This window comes from Scophthalmus maximus, chromosome 15 (assembly GCF_022379125.1).
Source record: "Scophthalmus maximus strain ysfricsl-2021 chromosome 15, ASM2237912v1, whole genome shotgun sequence".
Classification (NCBI taxonomy): Eukaryota; Metazoa; Chordata; class Actinopteri; order Pleuronectiformes; family Scophthalmidae; genus Scophthalmus; species Scophthalmus maximus.
The window spans coordinates 19,184,429-19,208,773 of NC_061529.1; the positions used below are offsets into that span (position 1 = coordinate 19,184,429).

The 24,345-nt window shown below is 42.4% G+C and overlaps 1 protein-coding gene across 2 annotated transcripts in view; it reads right to left on the minus strand.

Annotated features, from left to right (window-relative positions):
• LOC118286131 (peroxidasin) overlaps positions 1–24,345 on the minus strand; it is a 51,497-nt gene that overhangs the window by 12,489 nt on the left and 14,663 nt on the right. The window contains exons 3-15 of one of the 2 annotated variants that reach the window (XM_035610294.2): positions 22,779–22,850; positions 19,124–19,195; positions 16,644–16,715; positions 15,168–15,239; positions 14,154–14,323; positions 12,340–12,457; positions 11,863–12,032; positions 10,470–10,742; positions 9,615–9,890; positions 7,030–7,142; positions 6,539–6,695; positions 5,549–5,657; positions 1,704–1,861 (exon numbers count right to left, since the gene is read on the minus strand). In XM_035610294.2, coding sequence (XP_035466187.1) covers positions 1,704–1,861; positions 5,549–5,657; positions 6,539–6,695; positions 7,030–7,142; positions 9,615–9,890; positions 10,470–10,742; positions 11,863–12,032; positions 12,340–12,457; positions 14,154–14,323; positions 15,168–15,239; positions 16,644–16,715; positions 19,124–19,195; positions 22,779–22,850 — 1,832 coding nt within the window. The remainder of the gene's footprint in view (positions 1–1,703; positions 1,862–5,548; positions 5,658–6,538; positions 6,696–7,029; positions 7,143–9,614; positions 9,891–10,469; positions 10,743–11,862; positions 12,033–12,339; positions 12,458–14,153; positions 14,324–15,167; positions 15,240–16,643; positions 16,716–19,123; positions 19,196–22,778; positions 22,851–24,345) is intronic. The other variant, XM_035610295.2, reaches the window with a different exon arrangement.

The following is a 24,345-nucleotide window of genomic DNA, read 5'->3' on the forward strand; positions in this document are numbered from 1 at the left end:
ACCACTGTTAAACGTGAGGATTTATTCACTATGTCTGTGACAAACTTACTCTCTATTTCACTTACTGATGCTAACAGACTTACCCCCCGGGCTAGCTGTTATTGCACTAGTAGCTCAGTGCAAATGAAATATTGATTCAGGAATCTAGAATTTTAAAAAAATCCTAAAAACAAATCATAATGTTTTAGTCAGTTGATTTTTTTTTGTCCCAGCTATAGTAAACACTGGCCAGAAAAAAGTAAATTGCATTTTTATTTTAAAATCGATCAAGCTTCTTTACATTCTAATTTTTTTAACACCTTTGTATATATAAAGCTTATCTCTTTATCAATCTCAATCATAACCCCATGCCAGGAAACATCTTTGGATTTTTCATTTACAGTATGTGGGTGAAAGCACAGCCTCCTGTGTAATGATCACTTCATGCATGTCAACTGTGGACATGATTATCTGGAGCAATTTGAGTCCACAGAAAACAAGTTTAAGCCATTTTGTCATGTTAATGGCGTCAATACTCAAATGTATGAGAACCTTCCAGTCATTTCCTGCGAGCAATAAGTTGTTCCAGTGGTTATTCCCATTGCTATGAATACAGAATAATCAACAGTAACAATGTGCCAAAGGCTCCACCCTGGGACACCAGTAAACTAATGAGCAGACTCCCATGGGCCCAGTGAGGTCGTTCACGCCCTGACAGAGCAGCAGTACTCAGCTACGGAGCCTTCAGATACCAGATGCCTGTGATATGACACCCTACTACTTAAGAGGTGATGCTTTATCAATATTACTATATGGTACGTGACGCAATACAGGAAGAAGCCAAAACGAACTGTTCCTTAAAATTTTATAGGTCATTGCTAACAGCTAATTGTCTTAGGTCTGCAATTTCTGGTTTGTTGCTTACTAATTGCTAGCATGTCACATATTTTAATTATCACGAGCGATGGATATGAAAAAACCCCCCACGTGAATAGATTTCTCACTCTTTGCTTCTTTGCTGACCCGTCAAGTTGCTCGACAATATTTCAGATAAATTAAGCACACAATGATGGAGCTGGGTTTTCCCGTAAAATGAACAACAATACTTTTTGTTGAATCTACACTTTACAGCTTGTCACGTTCACTGCCAGTGTTAATACCAAATGTGAAAAGTTCATTCAAGCAAAGAGGGGTTGATCTACAATGTCTCCATCAGAGTGTGGGGTTTCTCTCAGTAATTCATGTAAAAAAATGACATGTAATGCCAATTTATGTGCCATGATAGCCTAATAATTAGAACGCACAACTAGGGGTGTGCAATATGACGATTTTATACCGTTGACGATCATAATTTGAGAAAAATCGTGATTCAGTTCGTAGATTGTGATACTATCCCAAAAGATGGTGATATGATCTTTTGGCCAGATCGCCCACCCCTACACACAACCAAAACTTTCACATTGGATTCCTGCTGGGAACATTTGTTGCATCTCTTTCTCCATGCTTCCTGTTTTTCTACAATGTGGTCTCTCAAATAAAGGCAAAATGCCAAAAGCCAAGATGCACCGTAACTGTTTTCCCCCTGTGCTCTGTAAAGCTACAGTGTGAGCAAGTTACAGCATTTTTTCAAAGGCTTTGCAGCCACATGCAAATTGGGGACAAAGTAAGAAAGATGGCCTGGTGGGACACTTTCAGAAGTAGCACAGTAGGTTAAACAGCCTCACCGGTGCCGTTGGTATCAACCATGAGACCCTGGTTGACGTGGTTCTGGATGAGCAGAAGGGTTTGCTCGAAGATCTCCCCCGCACGCGCCTGCTCCACTGTGTAGGGGTCACGAGGATACCGGAAAAGAGCTAGCAACTCTCCTGGGGTACGAGGCTGACTGGAGGGATGAGGGATAAGGAAATGGGGTGTTAGGGAGGTGGGAGAGAACAAAAGAGTGATGATGGATAAGGGACAGTGAATATTGAGTTATGTAAGGAGGAAAAAGGGCCGTGTGAAACAATAGAATTGTGTAGGAGTAAAGAAGGGATGAAAAGAAGACAAATAATAAGAAAATAATTGCCTGTTCAAACCACATTCTGCTAGGCAGATTTTTGTTTGTTTCTGCTTTCCTTGAGGGGAGGAAAAGCAGGCAGAGGTTTCTCAACCTTCCAAAGAACATGTCTTCATCGCAGCTACAGCAGGTCAGAGAGTTCAAACAAGGAGAAGCCCAAAACATGCACAATAGTCATTTCACTCCTTCATCACAAGCCTGCAGCTGAGTTTGTGGGCAGGACTCTGTGTTGTTCCTGCTTTCACTCCCACTTTAAGACCATTGAACTGCTTTAGGGTATATATGGCAGACCATGCCACCAACGCCACAAGCCACTTGCACAGGTGTTCTACCCAGCCCACGCCGAAAAAAAAAAGAAGCACATTTAGATGATGTCATAACATATAAGCAGAGTTGCTATTGGAACATGCGCACTTTATTACTACAATGTCTTGTGTATATGTGTTTGTGAACGGACTACATGTGCATGCGTGCCAAGAAAATCCCCACTGCTAACCACATCATTCGACAGAAAGGAAACAATTGAGAGTTATTGTCAGTCTTCATTCTCCTCACCCCAGTCCTCTCATGCTCCCAGTACTTTTCCAGCGGCCCCTCCTCCTCCTCACCTGTCTGCTAGCCACGCCCTCCTCATCAGGCCAACTCCACTCACCTGTTGCCGCAACTGCCTCTGATCAGCAATCAACCCACTACATATACGGCTCTTCACCATGCACTCACTGCCAGATTGTTCTTTGTACTCATGCAAGACTCTCCAGCGTTATTATACTTATATTAGCGTTATAGCCAGCGACTGCTTTCCTGGTATCGACCCTGCTTGCCTCTGACTACCCCGTCTCGTCGCTCCTGCGGATATCACCTCAGCCTTCTGCCCCCGACCACGAGCTTCATTCAGTCCCTCCTGGTTTCTGTTATTATTTCCTCACCGGCCATGGTCTCATTATTCATTAATAACATAACAGAACAAAAATTAGAACATACAAAGGCAATGACTGAACTTGAGTCCAGGTTCTATAAGCCAGGCCCCTCAGGACGCCACACTATGACGTCATACACTTTCTCTCAGCACCCCAAACTCTGACCGACTTCCAGCGTCCCGGTCCTTGTGGCGCATAGTTCAGGTTCATCTTCATGGAGCAGGCTGACCATAACTGTATCATCAGCAATTTGGGACAGGACCAAAATGTTGAGGAAAGCCAGTGGAAGAGGAGCGTTGCTCTGACAGAAGGCCATTCTATCTGTTAAAAAATCTGAAATCCAGCCCACAAGGCAGGGCTCCAGATGGTAAATAAAACGGTCGCCAATGCGACTAACTTTTTGATTTCTCCACCTGTTTTTTCTGCCACTCGCCAGTGGCGACCATCCAGACGCAAATATACAATACATAAAAATAAATAATTGAATTGGAATGGCTATTACTTTCATTTGTGTTACCCGCTAAACTCTCATCTCCCTACACCTGCATCTACCTGCCCTGCGTGAACGGGTTTGGTTTCGGTTTCACATACATTAAGGTCGGTCTGTAACGTTACCAGCATGAAATCAGGAAGACAGCAGGAGTGCTGGTGTCAGGAGGAGGAGAAGGAAGCAGAAAACATTTTTTTAAAAAAGGGGGAAAGACCGCCACATGAAGTTAAACTTCCCCCGGAAAAACTCCAGATCAGAACAGACAGCAGACGCTCTTATGTTGGCTTCTCCTCCGCCGTGTTTGTCTCCCGACGCTATTGCGCAACACCGCAAGGACGGTTTAAAATCCTGTTTCATTGTACAACTTTGAAGTGTTATCATGTGTTTTATTTAGGCTATTTCGATGTCATTTTGTTCGACTGAGTTTTAATTTGTAAAAAATTTTAATAAGTTAAATGTAGCAAACCACATGCTGGCCATAAAAAGAAAATCTGTAAACAAAAATTATTAGATTACATTAAGTTAGCAGACGCTTTTGTCCAAAGCGACTTACTATAAGTCAACCATGAAGATACCCAAAAGTGCAAGAATCAATGGAGTACATATACATTTATCAAATAGGCAAAAACAGCTTTTTCTTTTTGACATTTAGGATCCAGGGCAGATAAAGGCCGACAGTACAGAGGGGGAAGAAAAGGTAAGGGAGACATTAGACATTGTACTCTGATATCAATATAATTTGGCTCCTGAAAATTTCATTTGGCTCCTAGATTTTTCTTGTGCCTGGAGCACTGCAAGGCTTATGTCAAGATTAAAATCAACAAGCAATTTCATCGCTAAAACATGTGGCTGGATAGTGTTAAATACATTTTTAAATCCAAAAATAAAAGTCTGGCATGTGTGCTAGAAACTTCTAGCTAAATTCAGTAGTTTCAGTTGTGTGTGTGAGAGGATTTCAGTTGTGTGTGTGTGAGAGGTAATTTAAGTTGTGTGTGTGAGAGGATTTCAGTTTTATGTGTGAGAGTGTTTCAGTTAAACAGGAAGGCATTTCAGTTGAACAGGAAGGCGTTTCAGTTGAACAGGAAGGCATTTCAGTTGAACAGGAAGGCGTTTCAGTTGAACAGGAAGGCATTTCAGTTGAACAGGAAGGCATTTCAGTTGAACAGGAAGGCGTTTCAGTTGTGTGTGAGAGGGTTTCAGTTGTGTGTGAGAGAGGATTTCAGTTGTGTGTGAGGTAATTCTGGATTATTTCCCTAACGGCCCCTCATATCCCAATACGCAAGCACGCACGCACACACTCACACATATAATATAAGTATCAAACTCAATCGAATCAAACTGCACAATAATTTCATATAAGATTTATCAAAAAAATTCCATATGTCGGGCATAAAATTGTTACGCCTCAATCATTTACATGTATCTTTATGTGCATGTATGTGCAATGTAAACCTATTAATGTGTCCATGTCAGCATATACATTATGTTTGAGGGTTTTTCCGTCATGAATTTTTTGTCTAATTGGATAAAATGATGAAGTGATGACATTTTATATACAGAATGTCAAAGGTAAACTTCACTGTGAAGTAATTATGTTCTGCAAAAACACTTTTCCAGCCAGTACTTCACACCATAACTCAGGAACAGAAGGGGAGATTTTTAACATATTTCCTGTGACTGGTTGGCAGAGGTGTACAACGGTGATGTGGTAATTTTAGTACTGAACTGTGTGGTGTCTTGTTGGATGTCACACTGCTCATTTTTTGTGCGCTTGTTGATGTATCGTGTGTGTACAGTAAGTGTGTATGGTTATCTTTCTGAGGACCAATTAGATTTTTCATACCTTGGATTTGAGGACGTTTTTTGGAAAGTGCGTACATTTTGGCCGGTCCTCACTTTCTGACTCACCTTCAAAGGGCTGAATGAAAGTTAGGACTTGGTTTTAAAGTTAACCTTAGATTGATGATTAGGTTAGGGATAGGGTGAGCGATCTGGGTGTTTAGCTCCAATGGTTAAGGTCAGGGGAAGTCAATTTGTGTCCTCAAATAGACAGAAGTACAAACAAGTGTGTGTGTGTCTTCGTTGTGTGACCTTATCATATCTCACCCATCAAATAGACGTCTCCTTGTGGACTCAATAGCACTGTCCACGTTACGGATGGCCTGCTCTATGGACGTGCTCACGAAGGTGTCCCCCTCTCTGCTGACTGCAGGAACTGTTGTCAGACAGACAGACAGAGAGCCAGACCTGAGAGTTGAGCCAAGTTAAACTGCAGTTTTATTAGGTCATATAAAATTAACAGCACAAAACATCAGTCAAAGGTTGCTCAAAGCCATAACAAACATAGATCCCCCCACCCACTTTCTCCAGTTGTGGTTTATTTATTTTTCTTAAGCATTCAAATGTTACAAAAAATAATTTACGTTATTTACACTACCCACAGCATCTACAGTATATTCTATGAATTTACTTACATGAGGTTAGTAAAGCTCAAAGGGGTAAAAACAACCGTTAGTATACAGAGTTGGTATATAGAGCTAATGTTTCTCATTTCCTCTGAATGCTGTGAGAGACTTTGGCACCTCAGCTTCCCTGCTGCAGCTGGAGCGAACACATTTCTGGCACACTCCTCCACTACAGTGTGCCACTGAAAACAGTGAAGTTGTGACGTGAGGACTGAGAGAGTCCAAGAACCACTGAGCACACTTTACGGTTTTTGATTCGCCAGCTGAGTGCTGTGGTCTGACCTTAGAAATCTCAGCAGGAAGCACCAACACACAGGGAAGAGCTGATAGGAATCTGATAGCATTGCAGCAGAGTGTGACTTAACTACTCATTGACTTGGACAAAGAGGATCAACACAGGGCTTCTCACTCTGCGCACTGTGCACTCATGTGAGAACAATTTATACTGAACATACAAAAATGAAGCATTTCTTTCCTGATATTGAGGTTAAACTCTTTTTGCAAACTGGCGTCCAACTCTCCTGCTTCATTTTCACTTTCTCTTCTTTGTAAATGACTACCATGGTGCACTAACTCACGCTGCCCCTCAGCCAGAACAGAAAAAGAGTTGCTGACCTCTGTTGTTTCTTACCCGTGACAGTTAGCACCATGCTAGCAACCTGGTAGCCAATGGGATTGCGAGCGACACACTCGTAGCGTCCAGCGTCAGCAGTGCCCACGTCCTTCACCTCCAGGTAACCCTCAGGGCTGATGTGAAACTTTCCACTTTCTGTCACCTGTACGCCATCCTGGGAGAGAGAGGGTTGGGGGAGAGACAAAGGGTAAAGGTCATGGCCCAGAGAACAAATGTGGGGATCAAATTACGAGACAGTAATTAAGTTTTATTTCCGACCAACTGGCATAAGCTTTAAACTATTCATCACTTAGTTACTTCGTTCTCATTGATTGCTTTCACTTATAAAAATGACAAATCGAGTAACGACACACATTTCCTGGCCCCCAGTCCCTCTCTTCCCCTCTGTTCTCTTTCAGCCCCTTCAGCACTTGTCTAACCCTGTGACCTCTGTGGTGATGAGGAGAGGGGCAACCTTTACTCAGCCAACAGGAGCGTGAGCATCTAACCTTGTTCCAGGTGAGGACGGGTTGCGGCTGGCCCTGAGCGCTGCAGGGAATCTGGACATCCTGGCCAGACTCAACTGTCAGGTCCCTTGGAGCATTTGTGAAAACAGGCGTTACTGAATGAGTTAAAACATACACACACACACATGCGCATGTGTTAATGATTATGCACCAGTGCGCAACGTAGTATACACGTAAAAATTGAATTTGCAATTAATCATAGCAGACACAAAATTCTAGGACTCATCTTAGTGTTTTACTTTCCTTCAAATACTCGAAGTATATACACACTTACAGCGTTTGTGTTACGCTGCAGAGCCTATTTTTCTTTTCTCTATTACAGGGCTGCACAACATTAAACATGTTAAAGCCAGTGTGGAGCTAAGAGGATGAGGAAGGCAAACTGTATTTCAAAAGGAAATAATGCAGTGTTTCGTTTGGCATAAAGTAATTGCAGTGAGCGTTTCTGTTGCTCCAAACCCCCCCCCCCCCCCACCCTTTCAATACATTGTGCAAGCAGAGTCTCATCCACACAGATGTTATACATTGTGAAAACAGCTGTTTTCCATTTGTGTACAGAGATTGAGTAAGTCTGCCATAATTTACATTGACTGCATCATAAGTACACGCATGCGCACACACACACGTTCTTGTTCCCCTCCCACGTGAGGGACACCCATTAACATAAAAAATTGCCCAGCCCCTTATCCTAACCTTAACCATCCAAACTAAATGCCTGACCCCAAATCGACTCAAAATCCAACTTGTTTCTCTCTTTGTTTTTTGGTTTGATTTTCTCCTCTGGCCTGGCCGCAAACCCGCAACCCACGGGTATGGGAGAACAACGCACTAACCAATAGGCCAAAACCGAGAAGTTGCAGCACCACCCGCTAGCACGTCCATAAAGGTGTCGACAGGTAATGTGTACAAACTGCATTCGCATTGTTGTGTGGTGCGGTCCGAAATTTTTGTCTAGTTTTTTAGATGAACAGAGCCAGGGCTGAGCCAAAAAAACCTGTTTTTTTTCTGCGTACACACAGAACCAACAGCTTGCTGACAGTGAGGATTTTTACAAAACGTGTATTGCTTTAGAATTGCTTACTGCCCCTTTTATGCTGAGTTACATTATACCTAGGAACTCAGGATTATCGATCCATTATATAATCTTGGAAATCGGAATACCTCAACCTCTGAGTCAGAAATTACAACTAGAACGCCCCTCGTCGGTAAAAGATAACCACCCCAACTTCCGAGCTCAAAGCTCCGAGGTATGATGGAACGCAGCATAAGTCTCCATCGGGTATAAAATCAATCACACGCATGCATGCACGCGCTCGCACACACACACGGAACTACCTGTGTTATACTGTACTGTCTAGGCTTATTGATAGACACAGTCTGTGGCTGAGGTGTTTGGTGGGAGAGGCTGGATGTTTGGCCCTCACACACCGTGCTCAAATTCCTACATGGTTCCCATACAGCAGCCAGCAGTGAGCCACCTGGCCATGGGAAAATCCCACTCGTTTAAGAACACAAAGTGCAGTGGGAGGCAGTTTCGTTGTCGTCTCACACTAACTGCCTTTAAATCAAAGTTGAACTTTCTAAAGCACAGGGTTCACTGCTGTGCGCAGAAGAGCGGCGTCAAATCCGCCACAATGTATTGCCAGTACCACTGTGTCACACAGGAATGTCAACACAATATCATAAAACAGTTAATATTGTTAAAGTCCACCAGAAATGTATGTGTATGGTGACATGCTTAACATACAAACAATTAAAAATGTCACTTTCTTCTTATGGTTCGTCTGTTACTCAGCACAGTGCTCTTAGCACAAGGCAGCCAGCCTGGTTGTAGGCTTGTACAGGACTTAAACAGCAAAGGGCCATTATGCAACATGTACTTTGAGTCATGTTAACAACCATTACTACATGGAAAAACATGGTGTCATCTCAGGATTACAGACTGCCATGCTTTCCTGTGCCAAGCCTGTAATTTTAGTCTCTCTCACACACACACACACACACACACACACACACACACACACACACACACACACAGTGACAAGCAGACTTCTTACATCTTCTGATCAAAGCACATGCAAACACATATGCACACAAAAAATGAATTACACAGTAATAGTGTAATACATTTACATCGCACAAACACAGGCAGAACTTGCCCATGCAAATTAACACACACACACCCACACATACACACAGTTATAATGTCTTCCAATGTATACATGGATTGTAACAATTAATAGGTGACTTCCACATGTAAAGACAAATAAGCTGTGAAAGAATGGTACTGCACCACTCCCCTCCTCTTAACGGCTTAAGTGTTTGAAGAGTAGCCACACAAACAGCCTGTGCAAGTTCCAGCAGTACTTTGAAGTCGTCTGCCCTATAGAATCTGTTTTTCATGTTCACCATAACTGCCTATCATGCAGATCTTTATTAGCAATTAGATAGATTAGGTCAGGGTGAGGTTGTATAGATGAATCTAACCTTTAATGAATCTAGCAAACTATCAATGGAGTCAGTTTACACTGAACATTATCATCATGACCAATCAGCTACACCCTCACCTCTCTGCTGGATGCTGAGCTGAACAGCGGTGCGCACAGTCCCCACAGGGCTGACTGCCTGGCACTCATACTGGCCCTCGTCGTGGGCTGCAACCCGAGTGATGCGGAGAGTACCGGACGACAGGACCACGTGGCGACGGTCCAGGGGTAAGGGACTGCCCCCCCTTGTCCAGGCAATCACCGGTTGTGGGTAACCACTTGCCTCGCAAGGAAAGTCCACCGTGTGACCGTCCAGGGCCGACTGGTCCTGCGGTGTGACTGTGAACTGGGGGATTGCTGCAGATAGAAGTAAAGGGAAACAGTTTATTTTAATTAAAAATGGCAGCAAGCTGTGGATACATTGGTCAGACTAAGCTTAGCTGATATTGTGAGCAAAATGAATATGTTTATTAATGTCAGTTAACAAAATCACTAATCAAGTGACACGCTAACAGATTCGAACATCGAGAGCTGACATCTATAAGCACCCTTATGAGTTGGTAAGTAGAATATAATTACATTTTGTAGAGTGGTTTGGCTTAAGGTGATTGAATGCTGTCCTTATGGGTAGTCATTTAGTTTGGATTTAAAAATCAAATGTATTGCTTGAAATTCTGTGATATGAGGACAATCACAAAAGTGGCAATAAAAAAAATTATCTACATTTGTTGTCTTATCATCAAGTGTGAGTAACTTTGTTAAAATTCCTAAAAAAAAATTAAATGGAGATCCCTGTCACAGTTTACAGAAGCTAAAGGAAAATGCAATCAAGCAATGTCAAAACCTTTTTTATCATGCTATAAGAGAGCACTATTTATTAATAAATACAAATGGGAAAATACATTCATTGAATACACACATGAATTAAACTCCTACCTTGTACAATGATAAAAGCTGTCGCATGTATGGTATCGACGTTATTGGAGGCAAAACAGGTGTATTGTCCCCCATCGGCCTGATCCACATTCTGGATATACAGCCCTCCAGAGGGGGTGATGTTGATGCGAGCGTCATTGGGTAGGGGCGTCCGGTCGCCCTTTGTCCAGGAGACCCGGGGCTGGGGCTGACCGGTGGCACTGCACTCCAGGGTGACGCTCTCTCCCACCAGCACCTCGGTGTTCTGGGGCTGGATCACAAAACTTGGCCGTGCTGGAAGAGCAGGGCAAGAGAGGAGGAGCAGGAGGAAATGGGGTTAAATTAATTAGGTCAGAGTGAGGTCATGACATTTTTCATCTGTTTTTTCAGGGTATTAGGTAACAAGTGATGTCCCTCAATAAATATTGGCATAATGTTCATAGGAACGTTTGCATTCCTAAAGGTGAGTTTATGCACAAAGATCATCTTTGTATATATCTGTCAACAAACGCCACTTGGACTACCGCTAAAACAACTTTCTTTATGGGTCACAAAAATGCGGTCACGTCCCGTCCATATTTGGCCAGTGATTACAGTCGAGTTGAAGGAAATATGTACACAGTGAGGGGTCGGCCGCTTACGGTCACACAAGAGACAGGAAACGCATCTGCTCTCAAAAACTGTTCCTTAACAAGGTCTTGTCACTAGGGCCATCCGTCACCCTGGTGATGACCCCTCAGGGCCATCCAGAGACAGCCGTGCTAATCTCCCACAGCAGCAACTATTCGCACTGTGACTGATGATTGATGTGTGAGCACGGTTTAAGTGTGCATATATGCCAGGCAGAAGGAAAAGAGAGAGAAAGAGCAATAGGGACAGGGCACAGAATGTACTCTAGTGTTCCTCTGTGTGTGTGAGTGAGGGAGTGTGTGTGTGTGTGTGTGTGTGTATTTGTGTGGGAAATCACAGCTATTTGACCTACTGAACTCTGAAGTTACTCAGATCTACTCAGAGGGCAGACACCTTGCTCGTGTCTCCCTACAGCCTCTCATACTGACGGCAAACCCCTGCTAGCAAAGTGTTATTTTGTTAACCCCACAAGGAAAACTCACTCACTCAGAAAGCCTCAGTCTGACTTTTGTTTATTCCCATCAAACTGAAAATGTGATGACCCCCTCCAGTAGATTATACAGTAGATTTATGTTTTCGTTTTTCTTCTTCCTCCTAAATATGAACATTATCAGCCAGGAGCTGACCGCCCCATACCAGGCTGAAGCAACAATCCGTTAGGTAGATTATTTGCCTGGAGATTGCTGTAACTCGGATGTCTGCATGAAACATTGCATGATTCCTCTTAAGTAGTTAAGAGTTTGCCTCTGACGAGCCAGGGTTGAGGGTAAAAGTAGCCACTTACAGGGGGCTCCGAAATACCGCAGTGTGACCTGGGAAGTCTTGACCTCGCCGGCTACGTTTTTGGCCATGCACTGGTAGACCCCCTGGTCCGTCTCCCTGGTGTCCTGGATCATCAGCGTCCCATCTTCCAGCAGGTTCAGACGACTGTCGTCGCGCATGTTTAGAGCGTTGCTGCCAGGTTCACACAGAGATACACACACCACAACGATGAAACATGAATTAATAAATGTGCATAATCTATTCACAAACTTTTATTTCTCTTAAATTCCACATTATCATAATAACACTCTTAGTGTAGTGAAGTATTGGTACAATCCATGAATTTAAAAAAAATAGGAATGTCTGACTTTTAAAATTTCTAATTTTAAATGCCCACAATAGATGGGAACTAAACACATGAATTAAAATCTACCTTAAAACTGGGACAAGCTTAAAAACAGCTAGCGAAGTCTTTGGTCACATAACTTTGGCGTCTTACTTGTTCCTGAGCCAGATGATCTGTGGTTTCGGGTTGCCTTCGGCCCTGCACGTGAAGTAGACAGTGTTCCCTGATGTGACATCGACATCCTGGGGCTCTGAGGTGATCCTGGGTACCTCTGGAGATGGAGGTCAGATTGGAAGATAGTTATGCACAGATGTAAATGCATGTACATTCATATGCATGTGCCTGCATCAAGCCTCTGGTGAACCTTGGTAGGATCTTTCCACAGATGTTGTCTGGTAGATGAGGCTGAGCAGATCACATGTTCAGAGGCAGTAAAGATAAAGAGTAAACGACACTCGCTACACATCCAAAGATCACTAACATTGTCAGTTCCGTAGCCTGAGCTGTTGAGCTATCAGAGCGTGGCACTGATCTTGCTGTGTGGTGAGGCTAATAACAATGCTGCCCTTTTTCTTTTGGTTTAATGGCGAGTGGCACTTTGTGTCTAATGCATTACGGCCACAAACAATGGCAGCATATTATTCTTTCACAAGGACTCCTCAAAACTACTACACACGTTATAGAAAGACAATCTCCCACACTCTCTGTAGCCCCTGCTCCACACACACATATGGCAGACACATTTCAGAGGCTTATTTTTTTAGGCTTCTCTCAACTCTGCTTACATAATAAAGAACAATATACACCAGCAGACAAACCTAACCTAAACCGTTAAGAAGCTTCTGAAATTCAGACTAAGAATATCAACCCATGTCCCCCCCACCTTTTCCACCAAATATTCCATGTTAAAACTAGGGCTGGGGCTCAATGAAGTGAGCTGGAAATCCTGTTTGTGGTAACCCGGTATCCATCAAAGCCCAATGAGGAGGCAAGCGTTGCTCATCAGATACCATTTGCGCAGGGAGGTGGCACTTCATCTCAAGGAGGGTGGCTGTTTTGACATCTGCTCAGCCCTCCGTGCATTGTTCCGCCCCACTTACAGGGGGAGAGGAGGGAGAATAAGGTGGGAAGGAGGTGTGGCTTCCACCATGTTTTTATGCAGACATTCTTCCCCTGCTGCCTTGCTATGCAGGCAGATGGAGGGGGGTGGGAGGGGTGTTGCTTTGAGCAAGAATTGGCACGTTGGGGCCATCAAATTAGCTGCCGAGATTTAAATGTGGTCGAGTTGTACTCAGCTGCCAACTGGCCTGTCTGTCTGGCTCAGACATCAGCATTCAGTGAGAGCTGAATGAAACAAGAGTTCAGACAGTTAGATTTACTGGTATATGAGCAAACCGCCTGTTAGAGAAACGGACTGAAACTTAATCCCACAGACGCACATTGAAATCTGCTATTCCTCCTCTACTTGCAAGTGTTTAATATACAAAGACCGGTACTTTTAGTTTTCACAGCAGAGAACATTTTTCTGCCAAAATGTTCACAGGAATATCATAAACCACTTCTACTGACAGCAGCGATTGTTCCTCCTGAAGATTTGACACTTTAAAAAGGTGGAGTCTGATATATATAAAACCCTTCACTCTCTTCATTTCTTTCTTCTTCAACCCTAAATAATCAAATTCTCCAAATTTTCCTCTTTCATGATGTAAGAGCAAAAGGTTTATCCGGTTTTATATGCACACACATGCGCACACTCACACGCACACACACACACACACACACACACACACACACACACACACACACACACACACACCTTTAAGTGATCAATATATGAACAGCCCTGATATTCTCAGACCGCTCACACTAATCTAAAAACACTGTTGTCCCTGTTTTGAATGTCTACTATCCAGGATATTCCAGAAATGTAATGCTCGTTTCCTTTAAAAAAAAAAAAAAATCCGTACCACAGTTGAGCTCCTCAGCAGTGAGCGTTGCCACCGATCTGCCCTGCAGGCGGCTGGGGTAGTCGCAGGTAGCAGCAGCCTGGGCATTGCCTGACTCGGCGTACTGCTTCAGCAGGTCAGCCAGCCACAGCAGCTCACAGTCACAATTTAATGCATTGGAATCCAGTCGCCTGAACACAAAAACAAATACACAAGTGAGACATGGACATGTAGTCCCCGCATAAAAGATACAGTAAATGACTTGTAACGGCATGGCTGTGTGTGCAGCAGTGTTAGGAAAATCTGCTCTGGCAGCTTATGAACTGAAACCGGTCTGGCTTGGCCAGATGCAGCCCTGGTCAGTCCAAGCAGTGGGGCTCAGTCGGACCCTGTTGGAAGACACTGTCCTTCTGCCGTGGGAAACTATCTGTCTGTCTGTCTGGCCCTGTCCGCTCGTAAGTTCTGCCACAATGTGTCCATTATCCATGCCGTGCCTTTCAGAACATTTAACTGGCAGTGTTTTACGTAGTGTGAGAGGCTAGTTTTGTCTAAGGGTTAGAGATTTGATTTTTTTAAGACACACACGGCCTTTCAAAGCCTAAGGGATCATTTATATATTTTTATATCCTCCTTTGGGATCTAACAAATACTAAAAGGCTCATGTGACTGAGACAAGAGGGGAGAAAACAATGAGGCGAGGCCAGTCAGCTGATGGTTTATCACCGTGTGTTGGCTGGAGGAGGATGGAGTTTGAAGATGTATAAGATATAGTTGGCTTGATTCTCATATTTATGGGAAAATTAAGCTCCTTATGATGGTAGAATTTTTGCTTTGCTTCTGTCATCATACTCCAGCCTACACCGTCCCCTCCAACCTCCACGGCAGCTGACACAACAACAAAAAAGCAAAGTTATGGGCAGGATGGTGAGCCCCCTGAGAACAGTGCAGTGTGGTTACATGCACAGTAGAGAAAATGATGTTGACATACATTCTCACACAGCAGTGTCCGAGGCTGTTTAGCACTTTTCAACTTACAATCGCTTCATGGCCTGAAGATGAGAGAAGGTTCCCGGGACCAGTTGGGTAATTCTGTTGTTGTGCAAAAACCTGAGTAAGAGAGAGAATTTTTTTTTTATTATTCATTCGTGTCCATAACCATACAGCAAGATAGAGCTACACAGTGAGCTTTGAGTCCCCAAAGCCTCTGTTCATTCATGGTCCATAAATGGCTCCTTAAACGTGAGGAATTTGAATAATTTAAAAGGAATGAAGAGTGTGTTGTTGTTCACGTAAATATAATTTACGTGTGATAAATTATATTTTAAAAATGAATTTACCACACTGATATTAGACTTTTAAGAAATATTGATTCTGTTGTTTTAATATAATATAAAATTTCCCAAATAGGACAAGAAATATGATCCTCCTTCCAGACATGCTATTAAGTTCAACTTGATGACCCCTTGGCTGAAAGCAGAGATCAAAATGATGTAAGGTTCTGCCCAAATCTTTCCCTCTGAACTTTTCATTTTTTAAATCAAGATATGGTTTGTTGCAGTTGTTGACCCTCCCTCCCCACCTGTAGGAAGCGGATCCACAGATATGTGGACTGCTTTGACCGTGACCATGGAGATATTCCCCAACAAGCCCCCCCGCCCCCCACACACACACATTTTTTTTTGGAGGGGGCGTTCCATCCCCTCACCCTCTCCTGAGACTGGGAAGTATGGATAGACTGGGAAGCCGCTGGCCCATAAACAGGGACATAGAAACAGGAGTTTGACAGGATTTTCTTCCAAACTTCTGACATATTGTGCAGAGTTTCAGAATTATTAACTAGTTTTCATCTACATGCTGAAGGGAAAGTTCATATCCAGAGCTTTCACGGGCAGTTATAGGGATTACCAGGCTGCATATGAAACATTATGGTAATGTGCAAGACACATAATAATTTTACTAAAAAAACACACATTGCAAACACTATGTCCAAACTAAGTTTGAAAACATCACTTTTGCTTCGTTAACTCCTGCCATCCACACGACTCAGAAGTTTTCAAGCCCCTGAAACATGTGTTAGTTTAAAAACTGTTAACACAGGGCCAAGGACAAAGAACAAAAAAATATTAATGACACAAATTAATTCACATTTTTTTCCAAAGTCTTTTAATAATGTATACAATTATCATTAAAAACTAGAAAGTTAATTAACTAAAAGGGGAACTGTTATGCTCATTTACAACTATATCTTTTGATTCTGGAACTTTCTAAATAATATTTGATTTCCATTGTAGAGAGAGCAACACAAGAGCATTCAGCTGAAGGACATGATTCCACATTTAAAAATCAATTTTTTTTTGTCTGTGCTTTAACTTCAGAATAACTGAGACGTGGAATTTTGTAAGAAACATAACACCAACATAACATGAGGAATTCAACTGAAGAAATGTTAATTTAAAAGACACTAAACTTCTCAACATTATCATTTAACAAAATAACAGAAAATGAACTTACAGTCGTTCCAGCTTTGGTAGATGGGTGAATGATTCTGGTTCCAAAGACTCAATGTTGTTGAAGTGCAGGTACCTAGAGAAGAGCAAAGTGAAGACAAGCATAGTAAAAACTGGATTAGGGCTCCCTGTCTGACTAGGTGTAATGTCATTGTCCTAATAGATACTGAGGAACCTATGTGTTCTCCTGTCATCCCTGGCACTTCCAATGACTGATGACTGATGAAATAATCAGGTGAACTGTAGATGAATGCAGACAGACTGGAGGGATTTGCACATCCGGCATTCATATGAGACAGTTGATATACCAGGTGAAAAGTAAGCACAGCCATTATTCCACAAACAACAGTGCAAGCAAAATTCCCCAACGGCTAAGAATGGCATTTGAGCTGAGAAAACAGATCAAACCATATTCGTACAAATCAAAGGATGGGAAATGAAATCCAAACGATGGCTGTATGGTTACGGTAAGGCTTCAGGTGTGTACTTGCTTGTTTAGGCAGGGGAACCAAAAAGGTACTGTAGCAGCAAAACAGACAAGACACAGAAAGACCGAAGCAGCATAGACTGTAATATAATCCATCACGACTAAATGTCTTCCATACAAGACAAATCAATATAGACTCTGAGTGTTGCCTACAGTACTGTATGTGTTGAAGAGGGCCTTAAATAGAAAAACACAACACAGTGCAGATACTGTAAGTGAAAGGCATAAAAGCTTAATGAATCCAGCATTAAACTAATTTTAGATTTTAGAGCCTTAAATCTGGGATGACTGTTTCAATACACTTATACCAGTGCAGCTGTTATAATCTTTATACAGTCTTAACTATAATAAGGATATTATATTTCCTCCTTTACATTCCTGTTTCTGACCATCATTTTGAGGTAAAAAAAAAAGTGCATCAGTTTTTGGGCTTATATAATTCACCCAAAGACCCGTGTGACTTCAGGTTCTGGCATCTGTGGCCCAGTGTTGGAGAAAAAAAAAGCAATATGACTCAAAACGTGTCACTCGCTTATAAAACCTTTCATTATTGTAGCGAAATCCAAAACAGCTGCCAGGCATGGAGCCTGGTGGAATCGCTTTGACTCGATGAATTAGCCATTTGTTCTCTGATGATATGGTCATAGAGTCAGGCACAGTAAGTAACAGTCTCCAACACTTACAAAACAGTCCAATTTGCTCAGGAGAAGGTGCATACCAGCCATGTTTGTCGTGGTAATGACTCTTATCAACAAACTACAAGGATCATTTCTGCTGACCATGATTACAGAGGTTCTTTTACATTTCTGTAAACACAATCCATGCGTATAACATCTACAAGAAATTTGCTTAAGAATGAAGATACAACAGTGTCGACACTTACAGGAAGCATTTGGATTTTAATTATGGGTCGATCGTTATAGCATTTTGCGGGCCAATACCGATCACCGATAACGGATATTTGAAACTGATATTTGTCTGCAGTAAAAAGTGTCAAAAGGCCTCAAAATTATCAATTATTCAAACTCTTAACACAAATCTTTGTTGAAATGCCTGAAAGCATATGTTCAATATACAAAACCTTTCAACATGACCTTAACACAAAAAGTGCAGGGACCTATCTGGAGCATCATTATGAAGTTGAACAAACAAACAAACATGGACGGGACATTCCTAAAGTGACTTTGGCTGCATCAGAGCCAAATTACCATATTTTTAAATGAAATTATCTTATCAGCAAATAAGATACCGATAACCCTTAAAATGTTGAACATCGGCTCCGATAATCGGCTCGACCCCTAGTTTTAATCACACAGACTAAACACACACAATGCGTACAGGTCTCACAAATAAACACTGACACACAACTGATAACATAACATTGCAGCAGAAGAGCGGTTTCTGCTACATACAGGGACAGACACAAGCAAAGCTTTGCTCAAATGCAGAAGCTCTGACTCCAGCACAACACTGGCAGCACAAAGCTAGACATCATGCTATAAGCTTTGCTTCGGGGGGGGGGCGCATATCTGTTGTCCTGACCACAACACATGCGACTCATGCAAAAGGGTCAAGGGGGCGTCAGCGCGATATACAAATATGTGTGCACACACGGCATGCATGGTGGCGGTAGGAAAGTGGGGAGAGGGGTGCACGTGGGGGGGTGTTGGTTCAGGAGGAGTCACTGTAATGAAAACTAACTGAGCAGAGTTATCATGATGCCTGTGTATGGCCTACAAAGTTATGGCAGCTCAAAAGAAACATATGTCTGTGACATGCCTGGTACTCAGTTACATCATGTTGCTTTGCCTCTAACTCACTTCTAACCATGCAGACTTCGCCAGTAGTCATGTTTAAAAAGCAATCTCTCAGGAAGTGGGGGTGGAGGAATTCTACAGACAAAGAGAGAGACAGTAGGTGGTGGGAGGAGGAGGAGGAGCAGCAGCAGCAGCAGGGCGAGCAGAGGGAAGAGGTGGACGAGGAAGTTGGTCACTTACAGTTGCTCAAGAGAGACAAGCCCCTTAAATGCTTGTCTGTCAATTGATTGGATTTCATTCTTGTACAAATAGCTGAAAGGAGAGATAATCAGGAGCATTAGTGACACACACACACACTCTCGCACAGGATCATCTGAATTCTGCCTGGTTACTAGGAGAGAAAGTAGAAAGGACCTGTTCAAACAACAATCACTGTTTGGTTCCTTGTGCAGTATGTCCAGATGTACCGGGAGGCTCTAGAATGTATTTGTAACAGCTTTGAAGAAAACCAGTCACCCTGCACAATTAAAACTTGAGGTGGGAATGTTTTGAGCTTACAGTAGCGCACTGGCTGTAACATTGCAAGTGTTATTTATTCCGCTGCCACAGTATTTTTTCACGGTGCATTCTCCCTTCAGCTACAGATGGGCTTGACTAAACAGAAATTAGATATGCACTGTGCTCCCACAGACCTCAGACTTCACAGATCATTGGACTTGGTGAGTGTTCAGTGATTACTGGAAAACTGTGGAAAACACCACATAGTAATAAAGTCAGCGGGGTCAAGAGTAAAGCTATTTATGACAGCTCGTTTAGACTTTTAGAACAATATAATACTATCAATCCCTCAATATACAGTTAATGCGTCCTGCTGTCAGAGAACATACGTTTAGGTTCGCATTACAAAATCAACGATTAGATACTTGCACACCTCAGGAAAACAGTCTGTTCAGATGGTGTGTGTGCATCAAATGAAAATTAGTTCAGCAGTGGACAAACAATAAATGTGATGTCATAGATTCCTTGTGTCAAATATTTTCTCCACTTTGTTCAGTGACATCCACATTTTAAAGAGAACCAAGTTGCAGCAAGCTGTATCAGGATCAACACACTGAAAGACAAACACCCTTGCAGTGCGCATGCCTTCCCTCCATCGTTCATGTCAAAGAAATGTGATACTCAGCGTGCAGCTGTCAGCCTTTTCATCTCCCACCTCTCAACTGCACTTCACTTTCAGAGACGTGATGAGAGATAGATCTCCGCACAGCACCGGTGATGCAATGAACGGAAGAAAACATATTCTTTAATCACTGCATGCTTTTCAAAAAGCTATGACCTGCCTGTGTCAATGCCATCAGGTTTCATACCACGTAAGGTAGTATAGAATGCAAAAATTAAATAAAGATAAATTGAGCTCAAAGTCACAAGTCACAGGCATGTACACGACCAGAGGCCCATGCAGAGCACTTATTTAAAAAAAAAAAAAATAATAATTATGATACTGAAAACTTTGGGTCTTAAAATACTGTATAATCTGTTTACTTTAGTGACACAGCAGTTACCAATATTGTTGTCACACCTTTTTAATGATTTAATGACTTAATTCTTTGGCTTCTCTTTCATGAAAGTGAAACACTGCTAACTGCAGCCTCTTGTGTCTGTGAATGTGAAGTTTACTTAGGAAACTGGATTTAAATCTCAAGGACCTTCACTTGACCAGATATTACTTACTCATCAAAATCCCTGGCTTGATTAAAATGACTTATAACGATATTCACAACCACAAAAGTTACACGTATACACATGTACATACTAAGGAAAGACACAGTGTACACTAAAGGAAACCTACATTAATATTAATCGGTGCAAGTACAGAAAATAATCAGTTCTAATTATAAATACACTGACAGTTAATTACAGATGGATATAAAACAACCTAATAATTAGAAAAGGAGGTGTGTCCACCTCTTTTTGACTTGTTTACGGAGGTGGTCATTGTGTGTGTGTGTGTGTGGGGGGGGGGGGGGGGGGGGGGGGGGGGGGGGTGACAGGGAGTGGACTTTACTGGGGTCCAAGGGGGTGAAGAGGTAAGAAAGCAGATACAATCTTGCCCACAGCTATAGAACACTGAACTTACTCTAATCACAAAGGTCGGGGCAATTGTGCAGGCTTAAGATCAACTCGGCTTTAAAGTGAGAGAAGCTCTGTAATTATAGTTACCAAACAGTTACAGGATTTAATTACGACATAAATAGTGGGTAGCATGACTGGAATGTGTATGTTTGCATTTGTGTGAAGGAAACGCCCCCCCCCCCCCCCTTGTGGAGCGATAAACAGTATATCAGCTGGAAAGCAACAGTGTGTCACGCTACTTCACACAGGCAGTCGCCACTAATCATCCTATCGTCTTCAGTCGCAAAGTGTGCAGAGCATCTCCAACAAGCAAACAACCAACTAATTCACATAAAGCTAATCAAACATGTCCTTCCCTGTTTGTATGGTTTGCCCCAGTGCTGGAGTGCTGCACACAGAAGAGATCTTCCCTAAAAGCAGATGAATCCATGCATCAATTACGAAGATTGTTTTTGTGAGTGGACATTTTCTTCAGCTGCCTCACAGTGAACAGCGCATTGCAGCAACAACGTCTCATGCTGTAAATTCTCCCTAAAATGACAGAACCACAAAACTAACTAAGGTGGAAGTTGGGAAGATTTGTTGGGTGGGTGATGGAAACGCAGGGCGGCCCATCGCAAGGACAGTTTGCCATTGAGACGTGACGTCTGGCTGACAGTGCTGTCAGCAGTCCTGTAGGAGAGACATAACTGAGCCAGGACCAGGATGACATTTAAAAAAAAAAGTGGTCTCCTAGTTGATGAACAGAGCCATTAAAACCTGAGTTTTACAGACCACAAGAAACAGATGCAATTAGACTTGGCATATTCACGTGTGTCTGGTAAAAACACAAGGCTATTTGTTGCGGGTATTTATTGACGTTTACAGTAATGGATAGCGCTGAACAGACCTGTCAAGGGCTTCTCGCTACGACTGCAGATTTAACCGATGAATCAGACAGCCTATTGGTCCATGAGTGTCGGTCAGAATTTATAGTCACGGGGAGGAAGTTAGAATTATGGTAGACGCAAAATTAGTTGACGACCCAGAGTGCAGGACGAGTCATTAAACTGCTGAAACCGTTTTTTAGAACAAGAGAAAAGTTTGTTTTGTCGGCATCACAAATAACAAGAGATAAATATCGAACACATGGACACAGGATTGAAGATGTCATTTTGACTTCATGGGCTACGTGTTTATTTATAATTTAAAAATCCCAGTCTTTGGAACCTGTCTATCCCGCACAACATTCTCTGAAGGAAACAAGAACATATCTGACAGAGCACAGACATCGCCCGCTATCACCACAACTGGGGAGGCCAGAGGGGAAATAATGTTAGTGACTAACAAAGTGAGCAAGCCAACAGAACCCCTGAGGCTTCTCACACATGCTCACACACGCACGCACGCGCACGCACAAACACACATCTCTGTTCTCAGCTGTGCCTCCAGGTCAAGACTTCCAGACATGTAAGTACAGAGGATCAGTCAAAGGGAGACTTTTCATTGATGTAATTTCCGCACACAGCACTGATATGTTTTCACTGACTGAGCAGTCAAGCAACATCAGCTGTCCTCCTCTTTTATAGACTCAATATCATAATTATTATTATTTAGGCAACAATGTGTCAGACATGTTTCACCATGCCTCCTCTGCTGTGGACTGAATAAAAAGTGAACTCCTTTAGAATTCTTTTCCCTATTGAAACCGACAGAACAAAGACGATGCCACATTGTCTCAGACTCTAGAGAGGAAAAGTAAATTGACATAAGGGCAACTCACAGATATTTGAGGTTTTCCAGGTCTTCGAACGCCCCCCTGGGGATCCTGCGTATGTGGTTGTTGTTGAGAAGGCTGTGAAGGAAAGAAACCAGGGGTTATTTTGTGGTTACAAGACAGTACCCAGTCGCACTGTGACTTTGGTCTTGGCTAATTCTAAGTGGTAAAGGCCACATCAGTAGACGAGGTGCAGTGTGATTTAACTGCAAGCTGTTTGCAGCAGTTGACCCCTTACCTCTGTCTCAGTGGAAATACCGTCTTAACGGGTCATCTGGTCAGCTTTGTTCTGCAGTTTGACATCACAAGGGCGCCAATTGTATTTCTGTAATTTCTAATGGTTTGAAGTAATTTCTTTCCCTCGTTTTGTGTGGCACCACAGGGAACAGAACAAGAACAATTTTTTTTTCCTACCGTAATGCTATGCTTCAGATTTAAGATTTAAACCTGACACTCTTTCATAGGCTGACTTGAGAGAAGACAAAAGTCACTGTTCTTCAACCGACATTAGCGACTTACAGTACCTCTGTCTGTACAACAGTGATATTGGTGCATGTCGCTGATAAGTCAGTGGAACTGCAGCCTGAAACCTTTAAGAGCTTCTCAGGATATAAATCCCTCAGAAGTCCAAATGGCTGGCTGCCTGGCTGATAGGAAAAGCTGGGCTTTTCTTCTGGTTAATCGACCTCACTACACTGTGAAACTCAATCGAAGCCACCATGTCTGTGTCGTGCACACAATCTCGTATTGTGTTTGAATATAGGGCTGTCACGATAACTACTTTTTGTTGCACGATATATTGTCCCAGAAATGATAGCGATATTATCTTCATTGTAAGACAATTTTTTTAATACTGAATCATGTGAGCTTTCAGTATAGGCCTTTTGTTTGTTGTGTGTGCAAGTCCTACATGATTTGTGTTGCTGCTGAGAGAAATGTTATCCAAAGTTTAGACTTGCATTTAGGCCTCATACAAAACAAGCAATTTGAATACATGGTGCCTTTCGAAAAATACTCAGAAATCCCAATTTCCTGACATGTAATCGGCCAAACCAGTAATTGATTAATCATACGACGAGAACAGAGGAGAGGATAGAAGTAGCAAGACTTGCTGAACTGTTGTTGACATTCATTCTTATTTCAACAAACAAACATGTGGACACAATGGCTGTTATTGAGGTAAAAAATGATTGAGTTCATATTCATGTATCATACAATAAGTCAATAACGTAATCATAGTGACAGGCCTATGTGAATATACTGTATAACTATGTATCTGTATTTATAGAATTGAAATTATTTATTTTTGCACAGCAGGCATGGATGAGAAAGCCTCCCAGTAATGTCTGCAAAAGTTTTGAAAAGGGTGAGGTGCGTTTGATTTATTACAGCAGTCAGCTGCACGGTCTAAAATGTGACCGTATGAAGATTCAGATATGGCCACATGAGCAAATATTTCCAGAAGGACGCTTAACTAACATACCAACCGTTAAAAAAACAATACTTGGTACATTTCTGCTTTATTAGCTAAGCATTGCACCACCTAGCAGACTGGACATATGATAAATGGCAC